The 12,186-nt window shown below is 59.5% G+C and overlaps 2 protein-coding genes across 6 annotated transcripts in view; one reads left to right on the top strand and one right to left on the bottom strand.

Annotated features, from left to right (window-relative positions):
* The first annotated feature begins 1,166 nt into the window (after nucleotides 1–1,166).
* CYP21A2 (cytochrome P450 family 21 subfamily A member 2) lies at nucleotides 1,167–5,106 on the top strand. The gene is made up of 10 exons (XM_070585781.1): nucleotides 1,167–2,241; nucleotides 2,328–2,417; nucleotides 2,536–2,690; nucleotides 2,780–2,875; nucleotides 2,978–3,079; nucleotides 3,184–3,270; nucleotides 3,440–3,640; nucleotides 3,871–4,049; nucleotides 4,129–4,232; nucleotides 4,325–5,106. The coding sequence occupies exons 1-10, from the start codon at nucleotides 2,040–2,042 to the stop codon at nucleotides 4,588–4,590; spliced, it is 1,482 nt and encodes a 493-aa protein (XP_070441882.1). The 5' UTR covers nucleotides 1,167–2,039; the 3' UTR covers nucleotides 4,591–5,106.
* The window catches only part of TNXB (tenascin XB), a 55,460-nt gene continuing 47,884 nt past the window's right edge, over nucleotides 4,611–12,186 (bottom strand). For all 5 annotated transcript variants that reach the window (XM_070585750.1, XM_070585749.1, XM_070585751.1 and 2 more), the window contains 15 exons: nucleotides 11,542–11,820; nucleotides 9,946–10,233; nucleotides 8,583–8,906; nucleotides 7,916–8,251; nucleotides 7,510–7,632; nucleotides 7,247–7,390; nucleotides 6,930–7,049; nucleotides 6,680–6,823; nucleotides 6,459–6,589; nucleotides 6,199–6,331; nucleotides 5,952–6,103; nucleotides 5,763–5,859; nucleotides 5,509–5,670; nucleotides 5,263–5,426; nucleotides 4,611–4,909 (listed from right to left, as the gene is read on the bottom strand). In XM_070585750.1, the coding sequence (XP_070441851.1) occupies nucleotides 4,808–4,909; nucleotides 5,263–5,426; nucleotides 5,509–5,670; nucleotides 5,763–5,859; nucleotides 5,952–6,103; nucleotides 6,199–6,331; nucleotides 6,459–6,589; nucleotides 6,680–6,823; nucleotides 6,930–7,049; nucleotides 7,247–7,390; nucleotides 7,510–7,632; nucleotides 7,916–8,251; nucleotides 8,583–8,906; nucleotides 9,946–10,233; nucleotides 11,542–11,820 (2,699 nt within the window). In that variant the 3' untranslated portion in view covers nucleotides 4,611–4,807. The remainder of the gene's footprint in view (nucleotides 4,910–5,262; nucleotides 5,427–5,508; nucleotides 5,671–5,762; nucleotides 5,860–5,951; nucleotides 6,104–6,198; nucleotides 6,332–6,458; nucleotides 6,590–6,679; nucleotides 6,824–6,929; nucleotides 7,050–7,246; nucleotides 7,391–7,509; nucleotides 7,633–7,915; nucleotides 8,252–8,582; nucleotides 8,907–9,945; nucleotides 10,234–11,541; nucleotides 11,821–12,186) is intronic.

Raw genomic sequence — 12,186 nt, forward strand, 5'->3', positions numbered from 1 at the left:
GTTGGGGAACTGCATGGTCCTGTAGGGCACATAGCTGGGCATCTGACCCAGTCTAGGGGAATGTGAGAAGGGGGAAGGGAAGGCTTCCTGGAGGAAGAAATGTCTAAGTTGGATTTAGAAGGCTGAGGAGTCAGGCAAAGAGAATGGGGTTAGATGAGGGCATTTGAGACAGAAGGAGAATATAAAAGGCCCAGAGGCTGGGGGCAGGGCAGAGCACATTAAGGGGCACTGCGTGTAATTCATCATGTCTGGAATTTGAATTTGGAGGTGGGGTGGAAGGCTAGCAAGCCAAGTGGAATCCGTTCATGAGGGGATGTTCACAAGCATGCCAGCTGTCCAGGTCACTCCTTTTGAATGGAGTCCCCTCCTAGTCCATGCAACTTTGAGACGTTCTGACCAGTCTTTCAGAAGCTTCCTAGGGCTGTTGTTTACATGGCCCTGCAGTTACGCGTCAGATCTCTCGCCCAAAAGCCAGTTAGCATGGTGGTGGCATAAACCCATTTACGAGAGCCATGGATTCAGCTGCAGTTGTGGCAAGATGTGGCCTGGGTCTGGGCGGTCAACTGTGAGGAAGGTGGCAGCTGTTGCTGCTCAGCCCCAGAAATCCCACCCCTGTTTTCTCCCTCCCAGTCCTGGGCATGGATCCAGACTGAGCCTGAGCCTCTTCCCCCAGGACCACCAGCAGTTAGCTCTTCAAGCTGGTGGGTGGTATAGCTGGGGTCTCGACAGTGGCACAGCCTGTGCTCTGGGTGAAGCTCTGAGGGGGCAAGGACCCGCATCCCCGGGGACAGGGAATTGGGGATGGTGTGGGCTTCAGGTCACCTCCAAACCCTCACTCACACCCCCAGGTAGCCCTAATCTCTCACTGAGCCCTGTCACCCATGTTTGGCATGACCTTTCCCCAAGCTCCTCCTCTAAGCCTCAACTGCCTCCTCACCCATAAAAGTGGTCCCTGATAGCCCTACTTGGTCCAGTGGGACCCCACCACTTATGGCTGTGGCTCCCAGAATAGGGCTGGACCTCTGACCCCAGCTGTGGCTATTGAGTTCTGACTTTGGAATCGATGGGGGCGTGTTCAGTCATGCCGAGAATCCCTACTTGCCCGGGGCTGGACCTGTCCCCTGTGGACTGTGACCCCAAAGGCAGTCCTGTTCTGCCTGCACCTCAGAGCACAAGCAGCTTGACTGCAGAGAGAGAGGAGAGGACAGCAGACAAAGAGCAAGAAACAAAGAGTGAGGAAAACGGCCTCGTCTTGAGGGCTTTTTCTGTTCCCTATCCTCAGCCTTCCAAGGCCAGTGAGGTCCCCTCTCCTGCTCTCCTGCTCTCCTGCTCTTGGGTTCTGTGAGATACCCCTGTATTTTTATAATAATTCTTAGTTTTGGCCCAAGCCAGCTCAAGTTGGTTTCTTTTTCTTGCAACCAAAGAGTATCAGGTACATGGTTAGAGCTCCAAATTGGGGGACCACGTAATCCTTCATGTTCTTCAACTTTTGAGAGTGAAATGGCGCACCAATAACAAATCATACTGGGACTGCAGGTATAAACTGGGACAACCCAGCCAAACCAGGCCATATGGTCACCCTATCTGCAAGTTAAAAGAAAAACACACATCACTCTCATCTCATTTTGTTCTTCAGGCAATACTGGAGGGCATATTAGGCAGGGACTGCCATTTTCTCTCTGAGACAAACTCCAGAGCAATAAGCTGATCCAAGGTGGGGTGGTGGGGGATGAGGGCTCAGGCCAGAGAGTGGACACATTTTCCTGCATGGTTGATGTGGAGCCAGAAAGCTGATTCTGGCTGTGGGAGAAAGGTCAGGGTTTCCTTTCCCTTCCTTTCTTCTTGATGGATGGTTCTTTGAAATATGGACTCTCCAAGGCCAATGGGACTTATGCCATTTCAGAAGTGTGCCACTCTGTGGGAAGGACAGTGGGTAGGGACCTGAGGGGAGCCCCAGAACAGCCGGAACAGCAAGATGGATGGGGGGGCCTCAAGAGCTATAAGTGGCTGGGCCAGGGCCTTTTCATGGGTCTCCGGCCATGCTACTCCTTGGGCTGCTGCTGCTGCTGATCTTGCTGGCAGGCGCCCGCCTGCTCTGGGGTCAGTGGAAGCTCAGGAGCCTCCACCTTCCACCTCTTGTCCCTGGCTTCCTGCACCTGCTGCAGCCCAACCTCCCCATCTATCTGCTTGGCTTGACTCAGAAACTTGGGCCTATCTACAGGCTCCGCCTCGGGCTGCAAGGTGAGAGTCTGTTCCCTCCCTGGCCCCGTCACGGTGGGGAGGTGGGGTCCTCTCCCTGCTGACATCCTGCTTTGGCTGTCTCCTAGCTGTGGTGGTGCTGAACTCCAAGAGGACCATTGAAGAAGCCATGATCAGGAAGTGGGTGGACTTTGCTGGCAGACCCGAGTTACTATCTTGTAAGGGATGGGGGCATTTCTTGAGAGAAGAACAGGGGCTCGGGGAGGCAGGGGAGGTCAGGTCTGCGGCTTCCTTCATCAATTTGACACCTCCCCTGCCCCCCACACCTACTGGCAGATAAGCTGGTGTCTCAGCGCTACCAGGATCTCTCACTAGGGGACTATTCCCTGCTCTGGAAGGCCCACAAGAAACTCACCCGCTCAGCCCTGCTACTGGGCATCCGCAACTCCATGGAGCCCCTGGTGGAACAGCTGACCCAAGAGTTCTGTGAGGTGAGGCTGGACTCCCATGGCCATCCCAGGTCAGCTTCACCTCTGCCAGTAGCCCCCCAGCCTGTTTAGTTCATGCTCCTTCTCCACAGCGCATGAGAGCCCAGGCCGGTGCCCCCGTGGCCATCCAGAAGGAATTCTCTTTCCTCACCTGCAGCATCATCTGTTACCTCACTTTTGGAGACAAGGTTACGGCTCTCTTGCCCTCATATATGCTTGGGCCCACCCCTCAGCCCCTCCCTGACTGTCTCCTGGTCGTGAACTGAAAGAATTTCCTCCTTTTCTGGCAGGAAGACACCTTAGTACATGCCATTCAGGACTGTGTCCAGGACTTGATGAGAACCTGGGAACACTGGTCCATCCAAATTCTGGACATCATTCCCTTTCTCAGGGTGAGGAGGTGGAGCCCAGGGACATCTGGGTCCTCAGAGAAAGGGTGAGGGTGGGGGAACAGGCTTCCTTCCCAGCCGCTACGCTCTCTTGCTCCCTGCCCCAGTTCTTCCCCAACCCAGGCCTCTGGAGACTGAAGCAGGCCATGGAGAACAGAGATCACATCATAGAGAAGCAGCTGAGGCAGCACAAGGTGGGAACTGTGCGTGGACCGGGCTCTCCCTCAGCCCACAGCCGGTGATGCTACTGCCCCAGAACTAGGCAGGTTCTTCGGCATATGCCACCAGTCCTGGACCTGTTGGCCCCTCCAGACCCCTCTTCTCAAACCAGGCACTCAGGCTGGCTCCTCTTCCCCTCCCCAGGAGAGCATAGTGGCAGGCCGGTGGAGGGACATGACAGACTACATGCTCCAAGGACTGGGCAGGCCGACAGTGGAAGAGGCCCCTGGACAGCTCCTTGAAGGGCACGTGCATATGGCTATGGTGGACCTTTTCATCGGTGGAACGGAGACCACTGCGAGCACCCTCTCCTGGGCTGTGGCATTCTTGCTTCACCACCCTGAGGTATGACCCGGGGGGCAGGCAAAAGGCTCCTTTCTGGCAGCCTGGCCCAGGCCTCAGGAACCCAGCTCACTCTGCCCCGAGGCAAGCTGTGTGGCGGGGGAGGGGGCCCTCCTCCTAACTGGCACAAAGGCTCCCGTGAGTTGCTCCATGGTGTCCAGAGACCGGGCAACCGTGGATCCATTTGCGGCAGGGCTCAGACCCCAGACACCAGCCTTGCCCCCATTTCTCAGATTCAGCAGCGACTGCAGGACGAGTTGGATCGTGAGCTGGGCCCCAGAGCCTTGGGCTCCACAGTCCCATTCAAAGACCGCGCACGGCTACCCTTGCTCAACGCCACTATCGCCGAGGTGCTGCGCCTGCGGCCGGTCGTGCCCCTGGCCTTGCCGCACCGCACCACGCGGCCTACCAGGTGACTCCCGAGAGGTAGGGAGCAGTGGGGAAGGCCCAAGTGGGGTCCTCGCAGGCCTCTTAATTCCACCCTTCCTCAGCATCGTCGGCTACGACATCCCCAAGGGCACAATCATTATCCCCAACCTCCAAGGCGCCCACCTGGATGAGACGATTTGGGAGCAGCCGCACGAGTTCCGGCCGGGTGCGCGGCGGGGCCGGGTGCCCGTGGCGGGGGGCGGCGGAAGGTGCAGGGAGGGCGGTCGCTGAACCCCAGGTCTGTCCCTCCGCCTGCAGACCGCTTCCTGTACCCCGGCGCCAGCCCCAGCACGCTCGCCTTCGGCTGCGGGGCGCGCGTGTGCCTGGGCGAGCCGCTGGCGCGCCTCGAGCTCTTCGTGGTGCTGGCGCAGCTGCTCCGCGCCTTCACGCTGCTGCCGCCCGCCGGCGCCCTGCCCTCTTTGCAGCCCCAGCCCCACTGCGGCGTCAACCTCACCATGCAGCCTTTCCAGGTGCAGCTGCAGCCCCGTGGAGCGGGGACCCCGGGCCTGGGCGAGCGCCAGTGACGGAGCAGGATGCGCACCGCTCACGTGCCTCAGTTTCTCCTTTTATTGCTCCCCTATAAACCCCTTCCCTCCCCCCTGTAAACATGGTGCTGTGAGATCGCGGGTGGAGAAGGCTTCCTCCGGTGGGTGGGTGGTGACGGTGGCCCCTGGCTCTTCTCCCAGCGCGACCCCTCAGTGCTCGGCAGTCATACTGGGGCGCGGGAGGCTGAGCAGAGGCTCAACCTCCCCGGGCCGGAGGCCTGTAGCTTCTTGGTCTTAGTTTCATTTCCGTGAAGGGCACGGAGAAATCGAAGCCCTTCCAGTAGTACCAGCTCACTCCCTGGGAAAGGGGTTGTCGGGAGAGAGTCACAGCTAGACATCCCATCTGCTCCCACCCCTGCACCTTTGGGGAGATGGTTCCCAGGAATCAATAAAACGTCTTCCCTCCCTGCTCCCTTCATAACCCTCAACTGCAGAGGACTGAGGCTTAATCTGGAGCTGGCCCTTTACATCCAATAAATCACCTCCTCCTCAAGACACCTTGGTGAGATTGGATTATTGTCCCATTTCACAGAGGAGGGCCCTGAGGAACCCAGCGGCTCAGTAAACTTGTCCTGTCACACTGCATGTCACACCCAGGCGGGCCAACCACCCAACCTCACCCAGCTCTGTGCTGCCTCCCGGGCCCCTCACCTGGTGGTCCACTGTGCTCCCGTAGAGCCCGTTGAGGTTGGCATAGTGGCAGTTCCTGTACCACCAGGCCCCTCGGTAAGAGACGGCACAGGAGATGAGCAAGTTGTTGGGGTCTCGATCACGAGCGGAAAAGACACTGCCGCTGTGGTAACTCATGGAGTCCCCTAGGCAGGGCGTGGGAAGGAACAGTGAGGGCCTCCCCTCTCCCCATCCCCCCTCCCCGCCCCTCCCAGGCCCAGCCCTCACCTGCGGTGCCATGGTAGCCCTCCAGGTGGAGGCGGTAGTAGTCAGCGGCTGAGTCTACTCGGAAGGAGTCATACTGGGCAAACACGGCCTCGTCCCCAGCCCGCAGGTCCACACGCATGGAGTAGTCCCCGGCTGTCGTCAGGCTGTGTAGGGCCTCGTTGCCTGGGGGTGGGCAGTGTGCTCTCATCAGGGTCCTGGTGTCCAACAGGGTTCCCATCCCTTCCCTGGTCCCCCAATCACTGTGAGGCACTGACCCAGCCAGAACTCCCTGGAGATGTTCCCAAAACCATGGGCATAGTCCTCCCAGTCCCTCCAGAAGTCCGTTTGTCCATCCATGCGGCGCTGGAACACCTGGGAAGCAGGTGGGAGCACCATCAGCCTCTGGCTCCTGGTGCAGTAGTCCCTGCCCTATGCAGACCCCTGGGCTTCCGGCTGCCACCCACCAGCCAGCCACCCCCATCGGTCTCCATGTCACAAAACACGTTCAGGGGCCGCTCGCGGTTGCCATTGAGGAAGATGGTGGTGGTCCTCGAGGTGCTGGGCCCGTTCTGCATCTCCTCCCCACAGTCCCGGGGGAAAGGGATTCTCAGTCCACCTGGGGAGACGACAGTGAGGGGCCAGTCCTTTTTCCAAATCCTACAGCCATGCTGCCCACTCAGTCCCCAACCTCAGGTCCCACCGCCTGAGTACCAGTGGTGAAAGAGGTGGACACGGGTGGCGTGAGGCTCTCGCCCCACATGGCCCGGAGCCATGCGCTGTAGGGGGTGGAGGGAAAGAGGCCCCGGAGCTGGTGAGAGGTGATGCCTCCTGGGAGCAGGATCTCCTGTGGGACGGACAAGGGACAGGTCAGGAGAGAGGGAGGGGGAGCCCCACCGAAAGAGGCAGAGGCAGTGCCTCCTGGAATGGATCCCAGGGAGGGGAGTTGGCCAGTAGGGCAGGGGTGGGGGCACCTGGATCTGTCCGCCAGGGGTGTGGAAGCTGAGCAGGTAGCCAGTTGGCGGGACTTGGGGCTCTGTCCAAGTGAGCACGGCCGTGCGGGGGGTCACTTCCTGGGCTTCTAAGTCCCGAGGGGCTTCCAATCCTGGGAGGGGAAGGTGGGAAGAGAAGATGGAGCCCATCCTGGTTCTCTTGAGCTCCCCTTCCACCATCCCACACATCTCATAGGCTGTACCTGTGGTGAAGGTGATGCTGGCTGGGGAGGTGAGGTTGGGGCCCCGAAGGCCACGCACGGTCGCCGTGTAGTTGGTGTGGAGCACAAGGTCGTGCAAGGAGTAGTCCACAGAGCTGCCGGGGGCTGAGGCCTGTAGAGGGGGGGCTGGGAGTGGGGGTGCAGCGTCAGCATCTGTCCCCTCCATGCCCAGCCTGCTCTCTGTTCTCCCCACCTTGAACAAGTCCCCTCCAGAGGCCTCAGCCCTGCTCACCCCTTGGGGCTGTGACTCTGATGTCATATGTGTCCACAGGGGCCTGGGGGGGCTTCCAGTGCAGCAGGGCTGATCCGTCAGTCAAGTTCAGTGCACGCAGCTGGGTGGGGCCGTCAGGAACTGGGAGAAGGGAGGGGGATCAGAGCCGTCCCCTGCTGCTCTCCCCACCCCTCCCCTTCCCAAATTCTGCTGGGCCTCTTGTCGACGCTTGGAGCCTCGAATCCAACAGCCCCTTTCCCCCTCCCTGTTCACTCTCAACTCCCACCCACACCCTCATTTTCTCCTACTACCTCCTCTCAGGTCCCCGTCCATCTCACCTGTGGTGAGGAAGCCTGTGAGAGGCTCACTCTCCTCAAAGCCGCGGACAGAGACCACGGTCACCTCGTACTGAGCCCCTGGGATCAGCCCCTTGAGTCTCTGGGTCCGGGTTCGGCCATCCACCTGCACGCTCTGTGGCTCCCCTGAAAACACGATGGGCTTGGGAGGTTGGCCGGGGAAGCAAGGAGGTGCGGCAGGGCAGGCAGAGTGCAGGGCACAGGAGAAATGAAAGCAAATGAGGACATAGGCAAAAGGCTGTCACCTCCATCTGCCAGCTGGTAGGAAACTTTGAAGCTGTCCACTCTGGACGGTGGGGGCGTCCAGCTGACTTTGGCTGAGGTCTCCCCAATTTCGCTGAATTGAAGGTCACGGGGGCTCTCCAGAACTGAGGGGACGGGTGTGTCAAAGAGTGATGGTGAGGGCACAGGACAGGGGCTTCCTGCCCAGGAATCCTACCCCTCCTTCTCCCCGGGCCCCACTGGCTCCAGACATGCTCAGCACCACCCTTTTCCTCTAGACCTAGAAACGGAAGTCACTCTGTAGATTCCTTCAAATCCTATACCATTCACCAACCCCGCCTCTGGTTGAGGCACTAGGTCTCACCCTACGAAGTACAAAAAGCCCCCACTTTGGGGCAGTGTGCATATGTGCCCAGCATGGGGCCCTACCTGGGCTGAGGGTACGGGCGGTGCCCTGGATGCTGTCTGCCTTGTGGGGCCCACGCAGCCCATACAATGTAAGGCTGTACAGGATCCCTGGACGTAGGTCCCGGAGCACGGCTGAGCGCCGTGTCCCCGGCACTGTCAGCTCCCGCTGCAGCAGGGGACGCGGATGTGGCTCCAGAGTGCTTGGTGACGGGACCCCGTAGCGGAGCAGGAAGGAGTCAAAGGCCCCAGGTGGGGCCTCCCAGTTGAGCCGCAGTGAACTTGTGGTCACGTCAGTCACAGACAGCTGGGACAGGCGGGGCCCTGGCTCCCCTGGGGTCTGACCAGGAGGAGCTGACCCTGCACACAGTTGGTGGGAGAGAAGGGTTTGGAGATAGCAGCACACCAGCTCGGTGACCTAGGGTAGGTCCTTTCTGACACCCCACCCCGGCCCCTATTTCCTCATTTGTAAAGTGGAGATGATGAGGGTCTGGCACCCACAGGCTGCCAGCCATAGTGACAACGTGTGTGTGTAAAGCCAAGGGCTGCTTGTCCACCCCTTCCTCCCTCTATGGTACCCTCCTCATGTTCTTGTCCTACAGTCACCACTTCTGGGCACTCCATTTCGCCCTTCCCAGGCCCAGACTAGAGGTAAGCGAGGCCAAGATGCAGGGCCTCCGCCTGGCAGTACCTGTGGTGCCCTCGGCTGAGACAGGCCCCAGGCGCTTCCCTTCATGGAGGCCATAGAGGAAGAACTTGTAGGAGGTGCTGGGCTCCAGGCCTGACACGAGGACTTTGTTCTGGTCGCCACCCACGAGCAAGGCCTGGGGCTGCCCGTCTGTGTCCCGATACTGGACCACGAAGGAGTCAAAGGGGCCCTGGGTCACACTCCATGAGAGGCGCAGGGAGTCTGGGGTTCCGTTGGTCACTGCCAGCGTCCCTAGGTGGGGCCCTTTGGGGGGCTCTGGGGCCTCTGTGGCAGGGCGCCAGGGGGCTGGCGTGTCTTCTTCTGGGGCTGCATGGAAGAAGCCCAGGGAGAAGCTGAGCGGGGGCTGTGACGCGGGCCCTCCCTACTCCTAACCCTCCAAAGAGGGGGTTCCAGGGCTGGCCCAAGGCTGAAGTGAGGACTTTACAGGTCTTGGCCATGGCAGCCAAGTAGAGAGAAGAGAGGGACTGAGGCTATTCTAGCATTTTCCTTCTCTTGACTCTGCCATATCCTTGCTTTGCCTTTGACTCCTGCCAGCTCTGGGCCTCTTTGAGCACCAACACGGTGGTCCTATCACTCCTCTGTGGGGCTCCTTTGCTGTGTCTGGATCAGGTACTTGCTTTCCCCTTCTCCACCCCAACGTCTTATCACAACCCGTCTTATCTAGGTGTCTGCACAGGCCATACTCCCTCCCCATCTGGCCTGGGACACCTGTGCTCATGGCCTGAGGCAGGAAGAGCTCAGTCACTCCCTGAGCTCCTAGCACTGGGTCTTCCCTTCTGAGAAAAGCTGAGGATGGAGTTGGCTGGTGACCAGAGAGGGCAAAGCAGGCCAGCAGGTGGGGCCCCGCGCCCGCCAGGCAGATCTGAGGCGGGTGTCAGTAACCTCTGGAAGAGGAGCCTGCTCCATAAATGCAGCCACTTCTATTGGTTTCTATGCCCCTTCTCATTTTGTTTTCCAGCAATTTTCCATTTGAGAAAATGCTCCTGACTCATCCACGGCGGGGGGGGGGGGGGGAGGTTTGCCCCTATCTGGGCAAGGCCACCCTGTGGGAATGGTAAGAGCTGCCCCAGCAGAGTGATGGGGACAGCTGGAGTGCTGGGATAGGGTGGGGGTCAGGAGATTGGGGAGCCCCGTCAGGGCCTTTCCTTGCCTCCTGTCCAGGCTCCTACTTTTGCCCGACCCCTTGGTCACCGTCAGAGCTGACCCTCCTGCACTCTTCCCTCTCCTGTGCCAGAAGGGCTCCCCAGTGCCCCTGCCCACTCCTGCCAGTCCCTTCAGCCCAAAGGCACAAGGAAACTCACTCAGGCTGGCTTGCTACAGCCAAGCAGGCCAGCTTCCTGCTCACCTGTCACTCCCAGGACAGAGACGGGGCCCAGGCGCTGCCCTCCTAGGAGCCCATACAGCAGAAACTTGTATTTCCTGCCAGGCTCCAGGCCTTCTATGGTGACCTCCCGCTGGTCTGCGGCCACAGGTACGGCCCGGGGCTGTCCGTCTGTGTCCCTGTACTGAACCACGAAGGAGTCAAAGGGGCCCTGGGCCATCGTCCACGAGAGGTGCAGGGAGTCTGGGGTCTCATCCGTCACCGTCAGCTCCCCCAGGCGGGGTGGGGGCTGCTGCTCCTTCTCCAGGGGAGCTGTGGGCAGAGCGGGGGAGAAACTCTTAATCAAGAGCCACTTTTACCTCAGCCCTGGCAACTTCTGGGAGGTGTGAGGGTCTGGACAAGGCTCCCTGAAGTGTGAGTCCAGGGACAGCCACCTGAGATAGGCCCGCTCCAGTCCTGCCCTGTAGGAAGGAGGGTGAGCAGCCCGGTCTCCTCCCCCGGAGGCCACCCCCCTACTCCTTCCTACTCCCACTCTCTCCCCACTGTGATCAAGGGTGCAGTAAATGCATGAAAGGTCACCTTGTGAGAGAGGGATGGCTAGGGGTGCAGAGAAGGGCCTCAACTTCCCCCTGACCCTCAGCCCCCTGAGCAGGGATGTGGCCAGAGCTGAGAAAGGCTCCCAGAGGGCATCTGGGTTGTCAGGGAGATGCCCCCAAACAGTAAGAGCTGGGCTGGGCAGCCAGCCAAGCTCACAGGCTCCCACTGCCTGCCCACGACCTTCCCCTCGATCACCATCAGCCTGGGCCCTCCTTCCACCGGCTTCCCCAGCCCTGCACTAACACCACCGGACCAGGGCAGCCAGGTGGGGAAGAGGGAGAAGCCAGGGGCAGAGCTGGGAGAACAAAGGGCAGAGCAGAGCAGAGCACGGAAGAGACTTGCCTGGGTCAGGGGGAGGGGTGCTGACTGATGGGGTTGGAGGAGAAGCCTGTATCCAGTCCCATAATGAGTTTGAGGAGGAGAATTATGGAGTCTGAGGGCCCCAGGCCCCAACTGGCTGTGTGCCCCATCCCTGTCTGGCCAGAGTGACTCATGATCCTGGAGGTGGGGTAAGGGTCAGTGACCCACCTCCACCCCTTCCTTGGGGGGCTGAGTCATGGACACAATGACACCAGATTTTTCCATAGTCTTTTTGCAGCCAAACCCTCCCATATTTTCCACCTCCTGCCTCAGAGTTGGGATGGAGGGAGGGGAATGTGAACACTCACTGAGCACCAGTAGGTATTATTCACAACCATCATGCAGGTGTGGAAACTGAGGTTCAAGGGAAAGAAGTGGCTTGTCCCTGGCCACCCAGCTGGCAATTGGAATTTGAACAGAGGTCTGCTTGGCTCCAAAGCCTGGGTTCTTTTTATTACATCGGCAGTCAGTGAATGAAGGAAATAATGCATGTAAAACACTCAGAGCAGTGCCCGGCACACAGAAGGGACTCCATAAACCTTTGCTTTTGGTGTATGATTGTCATGCCAAGCCTAAGACAGGAGTATGAACTTCAGGGAAAGGCTTCGGGGCCAGCTCTGGGGGCTCGGATACAAAAAGGTGGGAGGCAGGCCCAGTGCTCACCTGTGGTGCCGTCAGCAGAGATGGGGCCCAGCCGCTTCCTGCCTGCCAGCCCGTAGAGCAGGAACTTGTATTTCCTATTGGGCTCCAGGCCGGGAATGGTGACCTCATGCTGGTCTGCAGCCACAGGCACCACCTGGGGCTGCCCGTCCCTGTCCTTGTACTGGACCACAAAGGAGTCGAATTCACCCTCGGAGACAGTCCATGAGAGGTCCAGGGAGTCAGGTGTTGTGGCCGTCACTGTCAGCTCCCCCAGGCGGGGAGAAGGTTTCGTGTCTGGGACTGGAAAAGAGAGAGAGGTGCATGGAGAGTGACAGAAATAGAGATAGAAACCAATAGAGCTTCCTCGGGATGCAGGGGCTCTGGGAGCTGGGAGAGATTGACTAGGCCACATGTCAGGAAGCGGGCAGGCAGAGGAGTGACAATGAAAGAGGAGGCAGGGAAGAGAGTAAGCGTCCCTGGGATGTCAGAGGAGCAGGGAGAAGGATGGGAGTGAGAGGTTAAGGGGGAGCTCAAGACCTGGATTTCACGGGACACAGTAAATAAATGGGTCTGGGGCCCTGAAGTCTGGAGTGTGGAGCAGAGAAACATGAAATTCCAACTGTTGCCACAAGGGGGCGAAGGACGGTCAGGAGGCTCCAGGGGCAA

The sequence above is a fragment of the Equus przewalskii genome, chromosome 19, assembly GCF_037783145.1.
Source record: "Equus przewalskii isolate Varuska chromosome 19, EquPr2, whole genome shotgun sequence".
Lineage (NCBI taxonomy): Eukaryota > Metazoa > Chordata > Mammalia > Perissodactyla > Equidae > Equus > Equus przewalskii.